General features: G+C 43.4%; 1 protein-coding gene across 1 annotated transcript in view; it reads right to left on the bottom strand.

The window, feature by feature from the left end:
* The window catches only part of Prtg (protogenin), a 112,004-nt gene that overhangs the window by 48,992 nt on the left and 48,889 nt on the right, over window positions 1-14,123 (bottom strand). Inside the window, exons 9-11 of the mRNA XM_027411181.2 lie at window positions 11,285-11,449; window positions 9,994-10,299; window positions 8,479-8,667 (exon numbers count right to left, since the gene is read on the bottom strand). Of these exons, the coding sequence (XP_027266982.1) occupies window positions 8,479-8,667; window positions 9,994-10,299; window positions 11,285-11,449 (660 nt within the window). The remainder of the gene's footprint in view (window positions 1-8,478; window positions 8,668-9,993; window positions 10,300-11,284; window positions 11,450-14,123) is intronic.

The following is a 14,123-nucleotide window of genomic DNA, read 5'->3' as shown; positions in this document are numbered from 1 at the left end:
CATGTCTAGATGCAACTGGTTGGAAAATAATTCTAAAGAAAATACTATTTGGGGCAGGGTGTTTTGTGCACACCTATAATCTTTGCGTTTGGGAGACTAAGGCAGGAAGACCACAAGTTCAAGTCCAGCATGGGCTACACAGTGAGGTCACAGCCAGCCTGAGCTACAAAGTAAGAGATTAAAAAATAAATAAAATAAGGGCTAGGGACCTGGGAGTGTAGCTCAGTGGCAGAGCACTTACTTAGCACATGCAAAACCCCAGACTCTTATTTAAAAAAAAACAAAAACAAAAAACAAAACAAGCAAAAAACAAAAACAAAAAACCACCTAAAACAAAACAGAAACCTACTATTTTGTGACATGTCAAAATTACATTAAATTCCTCTTTTGACGTCCACAAATAAAGGTGGTATTGGAAGACAGTAACAAATGGATTTGTAGAGTTTGGGTTCTTGGTTTTGTTTTCTGAGCAGTGTATTGCTCTGTACCCCCACTAAGCCTCAGCCACATCAGCCTTCTGAGTGCCAGGAAGGCAGATCTGTTTTCTAAAGCAGCCTCTGTGTGGCAGCAGCAAGCTGAACACCTGTGGAGGCAATGTACAGTCCAGGGCTTTGGATGACCATAAAGAGCACAGACTGCTTCCCAGAGGATCTGTGTTCAGTTCTCAGCACCCATGCTGGACAGCTCCTAACGACCTCTTCTAGGGAATCTAACACCTCTAGCTTCTGCAGACACTTGCATTCACCTGGGCATATATCACCTCACCATCAACACACATGTAATGAAAATAAATTCTAAAAAAAAAAAAAATTAAAAACCTATATGGCTTGTACAGTGGGGGCTCCCATTCTCTAGCTCAGGCTGGCCTCAAATTCTTCACTACCCTGCCCTAGCCTCCCAAGGGCTGGAATTACAGCACTGTCAGAATGAACACTTAATTGGCTTTTTTTTGGGCCACCAGCTCACAAATTATGGAGACTTATCAATTATGAAAGGTTGGCCTTACCTTAGGCTTTTTTTTTTTTTTTTTTTTTTTTTTTGGTTTTTTGAGACAGGGTTACTCTGTGGCTTTGAAGGCTGTCCTGGCACTCGCTCTGGAGACCAGGCTGGCCTCGAACTCACAGAGATCCACCTGCCTCTGCCTCCCGAGTGCTGGGACTAAAGGGGTGCGCCACCAACGCCGGGTCCTTAGGCTTTTTTTTTTTTTTAAACTAGCTCTTTTTTGTTTGTTTTTGTTTTTTCAAGACAGGGTTTCTCTATGTAACAGCTCTGGCTGTCCTGGAACTCAATCTGCAGACCACGCTGGCCTCAAACTCACAGAGATCCGCCTGCCTCTGCCTCTGCCTCCCGAGTGCTGGGATTAAAGGCGTGCACCACCACCACAGGTTTAACTAGCTCTTATAACTTAAATTAACCCAATTCTTTTAATCTACTTCTGTCAGGTACCAACCATCCAGCTTCTTCCGTGTGTCCTCCAGTCTCTCTGGCTCGCCTAGACTCTTCCAGAAGTCTTGCCATACCCACTGCCTAGCTACTGGCAACTCAACTTTTTTATTACACCAATCACAATACACCTTCACACAGTGTACAAATATCCCACAACATTTTCCCTTAAGATTTTAATTATTTTTATTTTATGTGCATAGGTGTTTTGTCTGCCTGACGTGCATGTCTGGTGTCCAAAGATTCCAGAGAGTATCAGATGCCCTGGAATTAAAAGTTACAGTTCTGAGTTGCTATATGGGTGCTAGGAACTGAACCCAGGTCCTCTGGAAGATCATCCACTGCTCTTAACCACTGAGCCATCTCTCTAGCCCCAAGGCCATTTCTTGATGCGATCCTTGCCAGGCATAAACTGCTGTTTGCATGTCAAGTCTGTGTAATTGTAAACCTTAAGAAGAAAAAAGTCAACTGTGTAAAAAGCCAGGTTTATAACCTGGGAAGGGAATATGGAAATCCAAGACACTCAGAAACTCTTATGCAGCTGCAAGAAATATAAGTCAAAATGTAACTCTGCTCACTGACGGAAACCAAAGCACTATAAGAAATCTTGAATTTATGGGTGAGAGGGGAAGGGAAGGGAGAATGGAAAAGTCCCAGCCTGTTTGTCCTCCCCCATGCCACCCTCCCAACCCCCAATTCCTTCTTTTTCCAGAACTGCATGAGACCTTAGGCACTTGTGGGAACAAATCAAGGCTGTTTATCTCATCATTACATCTTTTCTTTCTAGAAATTTAACTAGCCTTCCTATTTTCCAATTATTTTGTAATACACGCCTTCCCTTCTTTTCTTGGGAAAATAAAAAGCAGCTTAAGACCCCACCATCAGGCCCCCACTTAACCCTCATCATGCTCACACAGGGTTCTATTCCTAAGCACTGTACATTAGGACTTAGGGCTCCAACACAGGGGTTTTGTGAAGACAAAAGAATTCAGGCCATAACACGCACAAAAGCTAGAGCATTTACTCTCCATCTCATCGGGAGAAATTTTTGCAGACCCTTGGCTTAGATTCTCTATTCTCAAAAGCAGGAAATGCAAAACCTTTATGCTACATCTAAAGTCACTGACAATCTGTGGCTTAAATTACTAACACACACACACACACACACACACACACACACACACACACACACACACACACACCATTCACACATGCATGCAAACACACTTTATGTCCCAAGAAACACTTGTTTCCAAATTTAATAATCACGATAGAATCTTTTTTGAGGAAAGCTGTAATCCTAGAACATGCATGGGAAAACCTTTGTTCAAACACAGGCTCCACCCTGGGAGACCAATTCTTTTTCCCAGGGCTAGAATCCAACCCAAGGCTTCATTTGTGCTACGCAAGTGCTCTGCTACTAAGCTACACTCTCGGGTCTGGGGAAAGAATTTTACAAACAGGCACAGCTGGCATCTCTTGTGGTGCATGGTGCTGCATCAACCTCCATCTGCATCATTTCACCCCACCCTCCTAACATTCTAAAACAGACAGTACTAATGTACTGTCGCCATCTAAAAGATTAAGCAAAGAGCCAGGGTTTGTCATCCAGCTGCATAATTTGAAGTCAACCTCAGGCAAAAGAGATGATGCTCACTTAGCTGGGATTTTTTTGTCTCATCTGTCAGAATGCTAGAAATGGCAGACCGTGGGGGAGTGATGATGAGCACCTTTGGATTCCCAAGACAACCACAGGAAGACCTGACAGTGGGCAAGAGTTTTTTTGTTTTGTTTTTGTTTTTCAAATCGAAGAAATAAATCTGAAGACATGTCTCTAGCTGCAATTGGCTTGTGGAAACAGTCCCACTGTGGTTAGACACACTAATGTCAGATTTGCTTTGTTTTGTTTGAGACAGGTTTTCTCTGTGTAACTGCCCTAGCTGTCCTAGAACTAGCTCTTGTAGACCAGGCCGGACTCAAACTTACAGAGATCCTCCTGCTTTTGCCTCCCGAGTGCTGGGATTAAAGGTGTGTGCCATCACCACCTGAGGCCACTAACATCAGGATTTTAAGCCTCTTTTTTGGCTGCTGAGATGGCTTAGCACTTGCTAAGGCACTTGCTGCCGACACTGAAAAGCTAAATTTGATCCCCAGAGCCCATAAGGTACAAGAAAAGAACTGACTTTGTCCTCTGGTCAGCACAGGCACACCGTGACTGGTGCATACACCCACACACATTCAAAATTAAAACAAATAAATGTAAGATTTATTTTTAAAGAAGAAAAAATTAAGAGGAATTTTTTTTCAATCTACTATTAGGGACAAAGATGTCTTACTAATTTTTTGTTTATTGTGTGATAAATATTGCAAACATTTATGTTGTAACTCAGAAGAACACTCAATGAGACAAGGAAAAAATAGGTCCTGAAGGACCCTCAGCACAACACTTAGAATGGGTCCTACAAATGCCCAAGTCACAAACCTGATGCTTCTTCCTCTCCTCACAAAGCCAGATCCCAGGAAAGCAAACTGCATTTTAGAGTCAAACCTGAAAAAACTAGAAACACTAAATATTTCCACTGCTCAACTAAAATTCATATCACACTTTATTACTAAATTCTGGGGATTGGACCCCAGGCCTTGTTCATATAAATCTATAATACATTATATTAAACTATTATATATTACATGCTATTATACATTATACATTTTATATTTATACTACACACACACACACACACACATATATATATATGTATTATTATGTATTTTAATATTAAAGGCATGAGAATTTCTTCAACTCCACATCTTAAGGGACCTGGCTTTGAGGTATTAGAGCCAAATGAGCTAAAATACCTCCCACTAATAACACCAATTAAATTTAGTTAACTGGGTGTATGGAGGAATATTGGGCAAGCCAGCCAATTAAATATCATTTGGCTTCATCTTTCCTGTTTTTAGTAGAAATTGGGCCCCTCATATCTTTAGATCATTTTTTTAAACACTTAAATTAACTTAAATTCATTTGCTTCTTCTTTCTTTTAGAACAAAGACTATTTCTAGGGAGATCATATTCCAATAACATACTTTTTAAACTGAAAACTTAATTACCAACAAAGAAAGCATCCACACTGGGAGGCGGAGTTGTTTCTAAAGGCATCAGAGGCAGTTAGTGTGAAATGAAATTTTGAGAAAGCAGTTTGTTATACAAAACTGACACTGGATCAGCAAGCAGAAGCGTGTGAATTCATTTCCAAGCCCACTTAGCAAAGCTAGCTCTACTCCGAGCATCCTTCCCAAGCAATGACTCTGTGAAAGCCGGCATTTACCAGGCGAGGCCCAAACAGGGCTCCCTTAACCTACTGCCCTCTGGACACATCACTCTCTGTTAAACAGGCAGCCACTGCCAGATGCTCTGGCTAAAAATGGTCCCAGATGGTCAGCTGTCCCCTTCATAGAACACCCTGCCCTTCCCACATCTTAACACTTGCCTGCCAAAAGCCTGGTCAGGCCTTGGTGGGAACTTAATAAAAAAGATTAGAATCAGGGTCTCAGGTTAGAAGGCACCTTGAAGACAGTCTGCGCAACAGCTGAACAGTACTGGAACCCACACAACTACACCCCTGCCAGCCACTCAGGTTGCTACTAGCAACCTGAACCTGATGCCTAGCGAGGAAGCCCTACAGCCACAGAGGCCTTGTTACCGTGAACTCAGGCAATCCAGTCACTCACACTAATCCCACAGACAGGAAACTCAGAGCTACTTAAATTGATACGGCATGTCCACTATCCCAAAATAATATTCGATTTGATGCATTGAATATGATTTTATGGGCCTGGAGAGATGGTCAGTAACATGCTTGCCTCACAAGCATGAGGATCTCCATTTGGATGTAGTAGCACAGACATAAAAACACAACCTATGTAATCCAGCACTGGGAAGGCAGAGACAGGAGTCCCTGGGGCTTGCTGAGCTCTCCGTTTATCTAGATTGATGAGCTCCAAGTTCAGTGAGAGAACGTGTTCCCAAAAAGTAAGGTGGCGAGGGAAAGGAAGCCAACTGACATTGACCTCTAGCTTCTACACATATGTGTATGATGGGTACATGAGTGAACACGTACACTTCCCCACACAAAAATGATTTTAAATGGAGCTACTTCAAATGGTATACATAACATGTTACAGCAAAACCAGTGTGTGTGTGTGTGTGTGTGCGTGTGTGCACAGATTCACACATGCTATGTGCATGTGTCAGTACTTTGTTTGGCACAGGATCTGTTATCACTGTCCCCTACCCCTACCCCCCACGGCCTGGCCCACCAGGCTAGCCGTCCCTGAGCTTCCGACAGTCTCCTGTCTTCCCATCTCCTCACTAGTACTCTACTGTCACATGATCTGTGTCCAGCTTGACATGGGTTCTGGGCATTCCAACTCAGGTCCTCAGGTCCCCATCGAGCTATCTTCCCAGCCCCATGTAACTGATTTTTAAAACATAAGAGGGAATAATAGTTTATAGTTTTGAAAGCTATTATTTGGAAAACGTTAAGAGTTCAAAGAAAAAAAAAATTTGTGGGCCTGCCTCCCTTCCCCTCCTGTCCCTCTCCAAGTGACTGAATTAAGAAGCACTTCTGTAATAGGGGTCTTTTCCTTATTTACTCCATTAACAGATGTATGTATAGGCATCACTAGGAAAAAATGTAAATGTTAACTAATGGGGGCGGAGCAATGGCTCAGCAGTTAAGAGCACACACTGCTTTTCCAGAGGACCTGAGCTCTCAATACCCACCCTGGGCAGCTCACACCCACCTCCAGGAGAGCTGGCACTCCTTCAGGCCTCTGAGGACACCTGTAATACCATACAAATACCCCCACACAGATACATACATACGGTAATAATAATAATAATAATGTCTTAACAAGACTTTAAAGAAGTGCTTTTATCTACTGGTGATTTTGTGTTGTTTTTCTGAGATGGGCTGCCCTTGAACTTGCTACATAGCTAAAAATCATCTTAAAGTCCTCATCCTCCTACCACCCCATCCAGAGTTTCTGGCAAGAGCAGAGCTTATTTTATTATTTTATTTTCTAACCAATTATTCAACTGTTTAAGATAAACTAGCTAGAATGTATGCCCAAGAAGCATGTTGAAGAATGTTTGTTTCACCTACATATTTAAATTTCTTTAACAATAAGAAAAATCAAAGTGCTGAATTTGATATATATTTTTACTTGTATATTTTTTGAATATTTATTCACTTTATATATATGAGCGTTTTTCCTGCATATATCTCTGTGTGCTATGTATGTGCCTGGTACCTTTGGAGGCCAGGAGAGATTGTCAAATCCCCTGGGACTGGAGTTACAGATGGTTGTGAGCTGCCATGTTGAGTGCTTGTGTCCTCTGGAACAGCAGCAAGTGCTCTTAACTGCTGAGCCAGCCCTCTAGCCCCTAAAAATTATTTTGATTTATGTGCCAGCAGGAGCATCTATGTGTGAGTGCAGTCACAGGTGGGTGTGAGCTGACATACAGAGGCAGGGAACCAGATTCTGGTCTTCCGCAATAACAGTACACGCTCTTAGCCACTGGGCCATCTCCAGCCCCATCTCCAGCTTTTCATCAATTGCTTCACAGCCTGTTTCAAACTGAATACAAGCAAGTCCCCTCCCTCTCATCAACAATGAGCTCAGGGAAAGGGGGGCACCCTGAGAAGCCACAGAGAGACATAAACACGGAAGGCTCGGTGTGTGTATTGGGGGGGAGAGGGGCTGGAGGCTGGGCTAACATCATCATAACCAGTGGATTAAGGAAGCTCGACCTGGACCATATGTCACTGCTCATCATTTACAAGCTTCATGACAGAGATCGACAGTAAATTTATTTAACCGAATGCTGATTAAATTAAAAACCAAATAATAAGATTACAAGCAAAACACCATCTGGAAAACTACAGCAAGGGACCACGGGATGGATTTCTGTGCTCCTGCATCCAAGGACAGACAGGTTCACAGCATGTCCAATTGACCCAGGGATGGAAATGGTGATGCCCCACACCAGGACCACTGGGCCTTTCCCCTTACATCATCTCTAAAGGCTAACCTAAAAGGAAAACCCACAATGCTTCATACACTCCTACTCTGCACATAAGACGCCATGACAGTCCAGTGTGTCTGTCTTTGTCTCGGTGTTTCTCTCTCCCTACTTCCATCTCTTCCTCTCTCATTACAGAGCTAAGGATTAAACCTAGGCTTTTGTGTATGTTAGGCTAGCACTCCACCAGTGAGTCATATCCCCAACCCCAATTTTATAATTTGTTAAACACAATTACATTGTGGAGTTCTTTTCTCCCATAAAGAAAATAAGGACAAGCCAGTGTCTCTGAGAACACAGACAAAGCCAAAAACAAGGATGCGTGTTTCATCTCCAGTTGACCTGAGACCGTGGAATATTTACAGTCATTTGGGACAGAGGTAAGGGCATTGTTATATACCACTTATGTAAATTGTTTTATACCCGTATAGCAATCAGCCAGATTCTAAGTTAAATATACTTACTGTTACCCAATCATTTTTACAGTCTTCACTCTACAGTCTTACTCTTTATTTTACGTGTGTGAACAGAAGTGTGTAACGTGAAAGTAGGCACCCACAGATCAGCAGGCATGTGGAGAACAGAGGGTAATTTTTAGGTGTCACTTCCCTCCTTCCACCCTGACATAGGGGGTGGGGGGGAGTGCCCAGCTCAGGTCATCAGGCTTGCACAAGTGCTTCTGCCCACCAAGCCATCTTGCTGGTCCCCACAACCCTCTTCCACATCCATCCGATACCCACAATAACAGACCAGAATCTCCCTGTATCAACAGAGATCTTTAAAGAGAGAAACAGACTCCCAGAGCGGGAGGAAAGGAGAAGAACCGTGTGTGTAAAGCAGAGACATCAGCTCTTCGTAGTTGAGTCAGTTCTCTTCCCTCCAATAATCCTTCCCCCAGTCGGCCGCAGCAGGAGGATAAAGAATCTGCACATCGCAGACACACTCACCCAAGCCGCTGAGTGTATACAGCAGGTCACCAGTGTCTAGGAAAATAGGTCCGTTCTCCTGCTGCCCTTCCTCTTTATAAAACAGCTTGTAGCCCTGAATGGTGGCTGGGTCCTCGGTGTCTTGCAGCCACCTCACGGAGATGGTAGTACAATTCAGGGGTTCCAAATGAAGTTCAGGGGACTTAGGGGCTAAAAGAGACAGCGCTGTGTCAACAACCCTCAGTCCACAGGAAGCCAGAAGGCAGCACACACCTCTCAGCTTCAAGCCAATGTTACAAAGTCCAACCATCACACTGTGACCTAGTAACAAGCCAGCAGGATGGCTCAGTGGGGAAAGGAGCTTGCTGCCAAATCTGATGAACTGAGTTTCATCCCCAGGTGCAACAAAGTGGAAGAGGAGACCAACTCGCACAAGTTCTCAGCTTTCCACACATGACTTCACCTGCATGCGTCCGCATCCACCCCCCATACCCCACATTTACAAATTTCACAATGATGTTTAACTTAGAAACAGGATTTTTAAATATACTACCTAAAAGACTAAGACATGTAAATAACAAGATAGTATCTATATTTGTAAAAGAGTCAATTGTGTGACCTAATTTTTACTGTAGAGTATTTCTAATCAAATAACAACAGACCAGTCATGCTAAGACTCCACATAAGTAGTAGCCTACGTCTTTTGAACTAATATGACTTAAGAACACATGATACTTTCAGTAGGTCTCAGTTACTATGCTCCTCCGGTATTCAGTCTGACTGGGACTCTTCAAGCAATTCAAGTTTTGCTAAGCAAACTAGTGGTTCGATTAGTGGCTCTCCCCACGAATGGGCAAACAACAAATTTTAATCAAATCCTTAGTTTATTTATGAACCCAGGATTTGCACATGGCAAGCAAGCCCTCTACTAACCACACTATACCCCACTCCTCTTTTCACACTCTTTTTGGATAGACTTTTTTTTTTTTGCCACACTCAAAAACCACAGTCAACGATGAACTTCCAATCCCCCTGCCTCCACCTCCACCTCCTGCTGGGATTATGGGACATAGGCGTGAGCCACTAGACCTGGTTTAAGCAGTCCTAGGTGCTGAACCCAGGGCTTTGTGCATGTTAGGAAAAGACCCTACCAACCTAGCTGTGACACCAGTCCGAAGGGAAGGTTTAGGTTTTTTCAATTAAGTTCATAATCTGTGTAATATTTGAAAACATGAAACAAAAATTTAAAATATAGGATGGAAAAAAATGGGATGGAGAGATGATTCAATAGTCAAGAACGCAGCTTGCCCTTCCAGAGGACCAGGGTTCAATTCCCAGCACCCACATGGCAGCTTACTCAGTCCCAGAGATCTGAAGTCTTCTTTTGGCCTCTGTGAGCACTGCACACAGTGTACAGAGACATGCATGGCAAACTCCCACACACAGAAAATAGAAATTTTAAAAATAAGATATAGATATGTTACATGTAACTAAGAGTGGAAAATTCTAATTCAAAAGTCCTTAGGAGGTGTTTACCTTTCACACTTGTGGCTTTGGGTGTCCTGTGTGAGGTCCACACCGATGACTCTCCCAGTCCCACACGGGTGCCAGCAGTAATCCGGACCAGATAGACACTGTCAGGCCTCAGGCCTTCCAGGAGATGCTCATGCACAGTCCCCGGGAGTTCCACAACTTGGATGGAATTCTCAGTGCTCAGGCGGAAGGACAGCCGATACAGTACCACTTGGCCACGCCGATACTTGGCCGGGATGGGCAGCCAGGAGACGAGAATGTCTGTGGGACTTCGGCTCGTCAAACTAATTTCAGGCGGTCTTAGGGGCACTAGTGAAATGAGAAAATACGTTGTTCATAAAATTTACAATCGGGATGCTACTCAGCTCAGTTGTATTTATGATATCCTCTCTATGGCAGCACACAACATTGTTACGGTGGAGACACTTCCAGCTGGAGCAGAGGTTCTCAGTGAAGCCGACTTCCAGCCAGAGGAGGGAAACACAATGAGGGTGCCATCAAAGCATGGCCATCAGTTTGCTGTGACTGTTAGGTGATTACCCAAGATGAAGATGGGCATATTTGCTAATCGTATAAAATGAGACAAATTCACAACTAAGTCTACCAAAATCCCTAGGAAGCAAGGGAGAGTGTGTCACATGAGAACAAGGAGGTCCAGGGTCCAGAATTGCAACCGAGAAGTTTTCGATGGCTAAGAATCACAGTAAAAATGAACATGAATTTTATTTTATTTTAATTATTATATTTATTTATGTGTTTGTGTGTGAGCCTGAGCATGCCCTGGTGTTGTATGGAAGTGTCCCTCTGAATTGAAGGAGCTCTTGAAACTGGTAGGGTATGCCAAATGCCAAGTGTGGAAAGTCCAAGCTTGGGAGATTCTCGAAAGCCCCTTTACAGAAGTAAACAGCTGCTGGGGAAGGAGACACTGACCAGCCTGTGCAGAGGGGGATTCTTAACTACAAACTCTCACCTTATTTTTTAGAAAGCATGTACTACCTTCTTAAAAGAGTTTATGAGTGTTTGTACGTTTGTATACTCTATGCACGCACTGCCCTCAGAGTCAGGAGAGGGCATCAGATGCCCTGAACTGGAGTTACAGCCAGTTTTGAAAAATGAAATCTCTTTTTAAGTGTCCTTTATCATGTTATGACAGAAAGCAAGGGTGAGACTTGAGAGAGCAATTGGCCTGTGATTTAACTCAACTGTTTTCATTTAACCAAACAGATTAACTCACTGAAGTGATCAAAAATCTACAAAGGTTCACTCTCGGAAACCCAGAACTGTGCTTTCTTACCATCTTCTAGAGTGTTCTGTGTCACATGGTCCGACATCTGGCTAGCTCCCATTGGCATGTATGCCACGATGTAGAAAGTGTAGCTGCTGGCAGGCTCTAAGTCATCGATGATGTAATGAGTTGTGTCATTTCCAAGGACCACCTGGTACTCCTCATTATTTAAACCTAGAGCAAAGCATCCATGTTTAAAAATGACAACTATTCGGCCAGGCTCGGTGATGGCTGAAGCCTTTAACCCCAGAACTCAGGAGGCAGAGGCAGGCTGATCTCTGTGAGTTCAAGAGCAGCCTGGTCGATAGAGTGACTTTCAGGACAGCCAGAGCTACACAGAGAAACCCTGTTTCGAAAAAACCAAAATAAACAAGACAAATATTCAAAATAAAATTAGCAAGGCCATTTCCCCTCATGGTTATCTCTGTTGACATCTATGTACCTGCACGAAAAACCCTTCAGTGTGCAGAAAGGACTTTATTGCCTAAAAGTAACCAAGTTCTTTGTCTACAAACGATTGGTTGGAACGTTTCCTGAAAAGATTCCATCTTCTCTAAGGTCATTTTTACTGTCTAGTCAAAACGAGAGGGGCTGTAAGGAGTAGTGGGCGAGGAGAGCACAGCACAACAGAATACTGTACCACTGCAGCAAATGTCCTTGCTTAAACTTGGGCTTTCTGTTGAACATAAACAGAGAGACGGTGGAAAGTGCACAGATTCTGCTTTTTACAAAAACAAACTGAGTGAAAAGTTGTCCTGCAAAGGCTCTCTCATTCTGTCCCTAGAGAACACACTACATGGGCCAACACAGGTCTCTCTCTCTCTCTCTCTCTCTCTCTCTCTCTCTCTCTCTCTTTTAATACTGAAAGTGAAATGGAAGAGTGTCCCACGGTGATCACTCAATTTTTTAAAGAGAGAAACAAACTCTCAGGGATTCTTAGTAAATCTGCAAGGCAAGGTTCAGAAGGGGTTCTGTCTGTGTGGGCTTAATCCCCGTGGCGCAGACCTGGGGAAGGGAGGCACAGTGCCGCCAGCCACCGTGTGCACGACAGTCCACCGGCAGGGCTTGTCAACTCTATCAAACTGTTCCCAGCAGCGGCCCCTTCTCCCTGCCCTGGATTTATAAACAAAACAGAAGGCACATTCCAGCACCGAGTTTTCCCACATTTCTGAATTAACTTCATAGCATTTTAATTAGACAAGATTAGAGGCGTTTCACAACACACCAGCTAATGGCTCGTTAATTAGGAACTGCATAGTACAATTTCTGACCTACTAAACAAAGTCCTTGAGTTCAGATTAAAAGGCCTTGTTCTGCTCCTGAATAGAATGCTGAGCGCCACGCAGGGGCTCTAATGAAGCCAGCACAATAGTGAACAAGAGTGGGCCCCGCCAAAGCCAGCATTCCTCTCGCCTTCCTGAGTCAGCGGAGAGAATGAACACACTCCAGCATGCCTTTACCAGAACATTCTTCTTGCTACCAGGACCCTTGATTTACATTCAAAATATCCCTTTTCAAAACATTGCTTCAAAGTGTAAAAACCAAACAGCGAACCACCTGTCCGCAAAGACAGCATGAGGCTAGCACCATTCTTTCAGTGTTCACCCCGGTCCATAATGCTTAAAAGCCAGACTGACCATTCCTGCATAAAACTAACATGTGTAAACCTTAGTCGATGGAGAAATCACCAGGATTTCTAAGTAGCTTTTCTGCTTCTGCAACAATTTTGTCTAAAAGAGAAGAAGGATTTTCTTAATCCCCCAAACCAGTAATTCTAAACCAGAATTATAAGAGTTTTTGAGACAGGGTTTCTCTGTGTAACAGTCCTGCCTGTCCTGGAACTCACTCTGTAAACCAGGCTGGACTCGAACTCAGAGATCCACCTGCCTCTGCCTCCCAAGTGCTGAGATTAAAGGTATGCGCCACCACCACCCAGCTAATATGTAACTTTTTAAGACTTATTTGTATATGTGTATTTGTGTATATTAGTGCCTACATTTTTTTTTTTATGTGCACCACATATGTGCCTGTGCCAAAGGGTGCAAGAAGAGAGGGTTGAATCCCCGAGAGCCAGAGTTACAAGCAGTAGGAAGTACCAAATGTGGGTTCTCAGACCCAAACCCAGGTCTTCGACAAAAGCAGCAAGTGCCTGAACCACTGAACTGTCTCTCCAGCTCCTGATATTTAATTTCACATGGTAAATGAGACATAACAACAATGTCTTGTTCAACTTTTATCATGGCTTCTTTTTCATTTGGTGGTACTACAGATTGAACCCAGGGCCCTTTACATGCTATTTGAGGATTCTGCCACTGAGCTTTATCCCAGCCTGTCATGTTTAATTTTCTTTCAAAATGAAAATATCCAACATACATAGAATTGAAAATTGCAGAATTTCTGGGTGGTGGTGGCACCTCCTTTTAATCCCAGCAATCAGGAGGCAGGCAGACCTCTATGAGTTCGAGGCCAGCCTAGTCTACAGAATGAGTTCCAGGACAGCCAGGACAACCCTGTCACGGAAAACCAAAAAAAAAAAAAAAAAAAAAAAATGGGGGGGGCGGGGAGACAGAGACAGAGATTGCTGTGGGGTTGCTTTGGGGGCTATTCATGCTCCTGTCCGTAACTCCTCACCCATGTTCTCTAAGTCATCCCAAAAATGTCACTGGTAGGACAGATCTTTGAATTGCCATTGAAACCTTAGAAAGAGACAAGAGTTGATGTTATATACATAGTTCCCTGGGGTGAAAATTCTCTTTAACAATTGTGTAAGCTGTTACTCATCCCGAAGACAAATATTTTGTTTGTTTTGGTTGGGCTGAGATACTGGCTCAAGTAGACCAGATTGGCC

The sequence above is a fragment of the Cricetulus griseus genome, chromosome 4, assembly GCF_003668045.3.
Source record: "Cricetulus griseus strain 17A/GY chromosome 4, alternate assembly CriGri-PICRH-1.0, whole genome shotgun sequence".
In the NCBI taxonomy this organism is placed as follows: Eukaryota; Metazoa; Chordata; class Mammalia; order Rodentia; family Cricetidae; genus Cricetulus; species Cricetulus griseus.
Note: the sequence above shows the minus strand (reverse complement) of the source record. Positions and strands in the feature narration are given on the sequence as shown.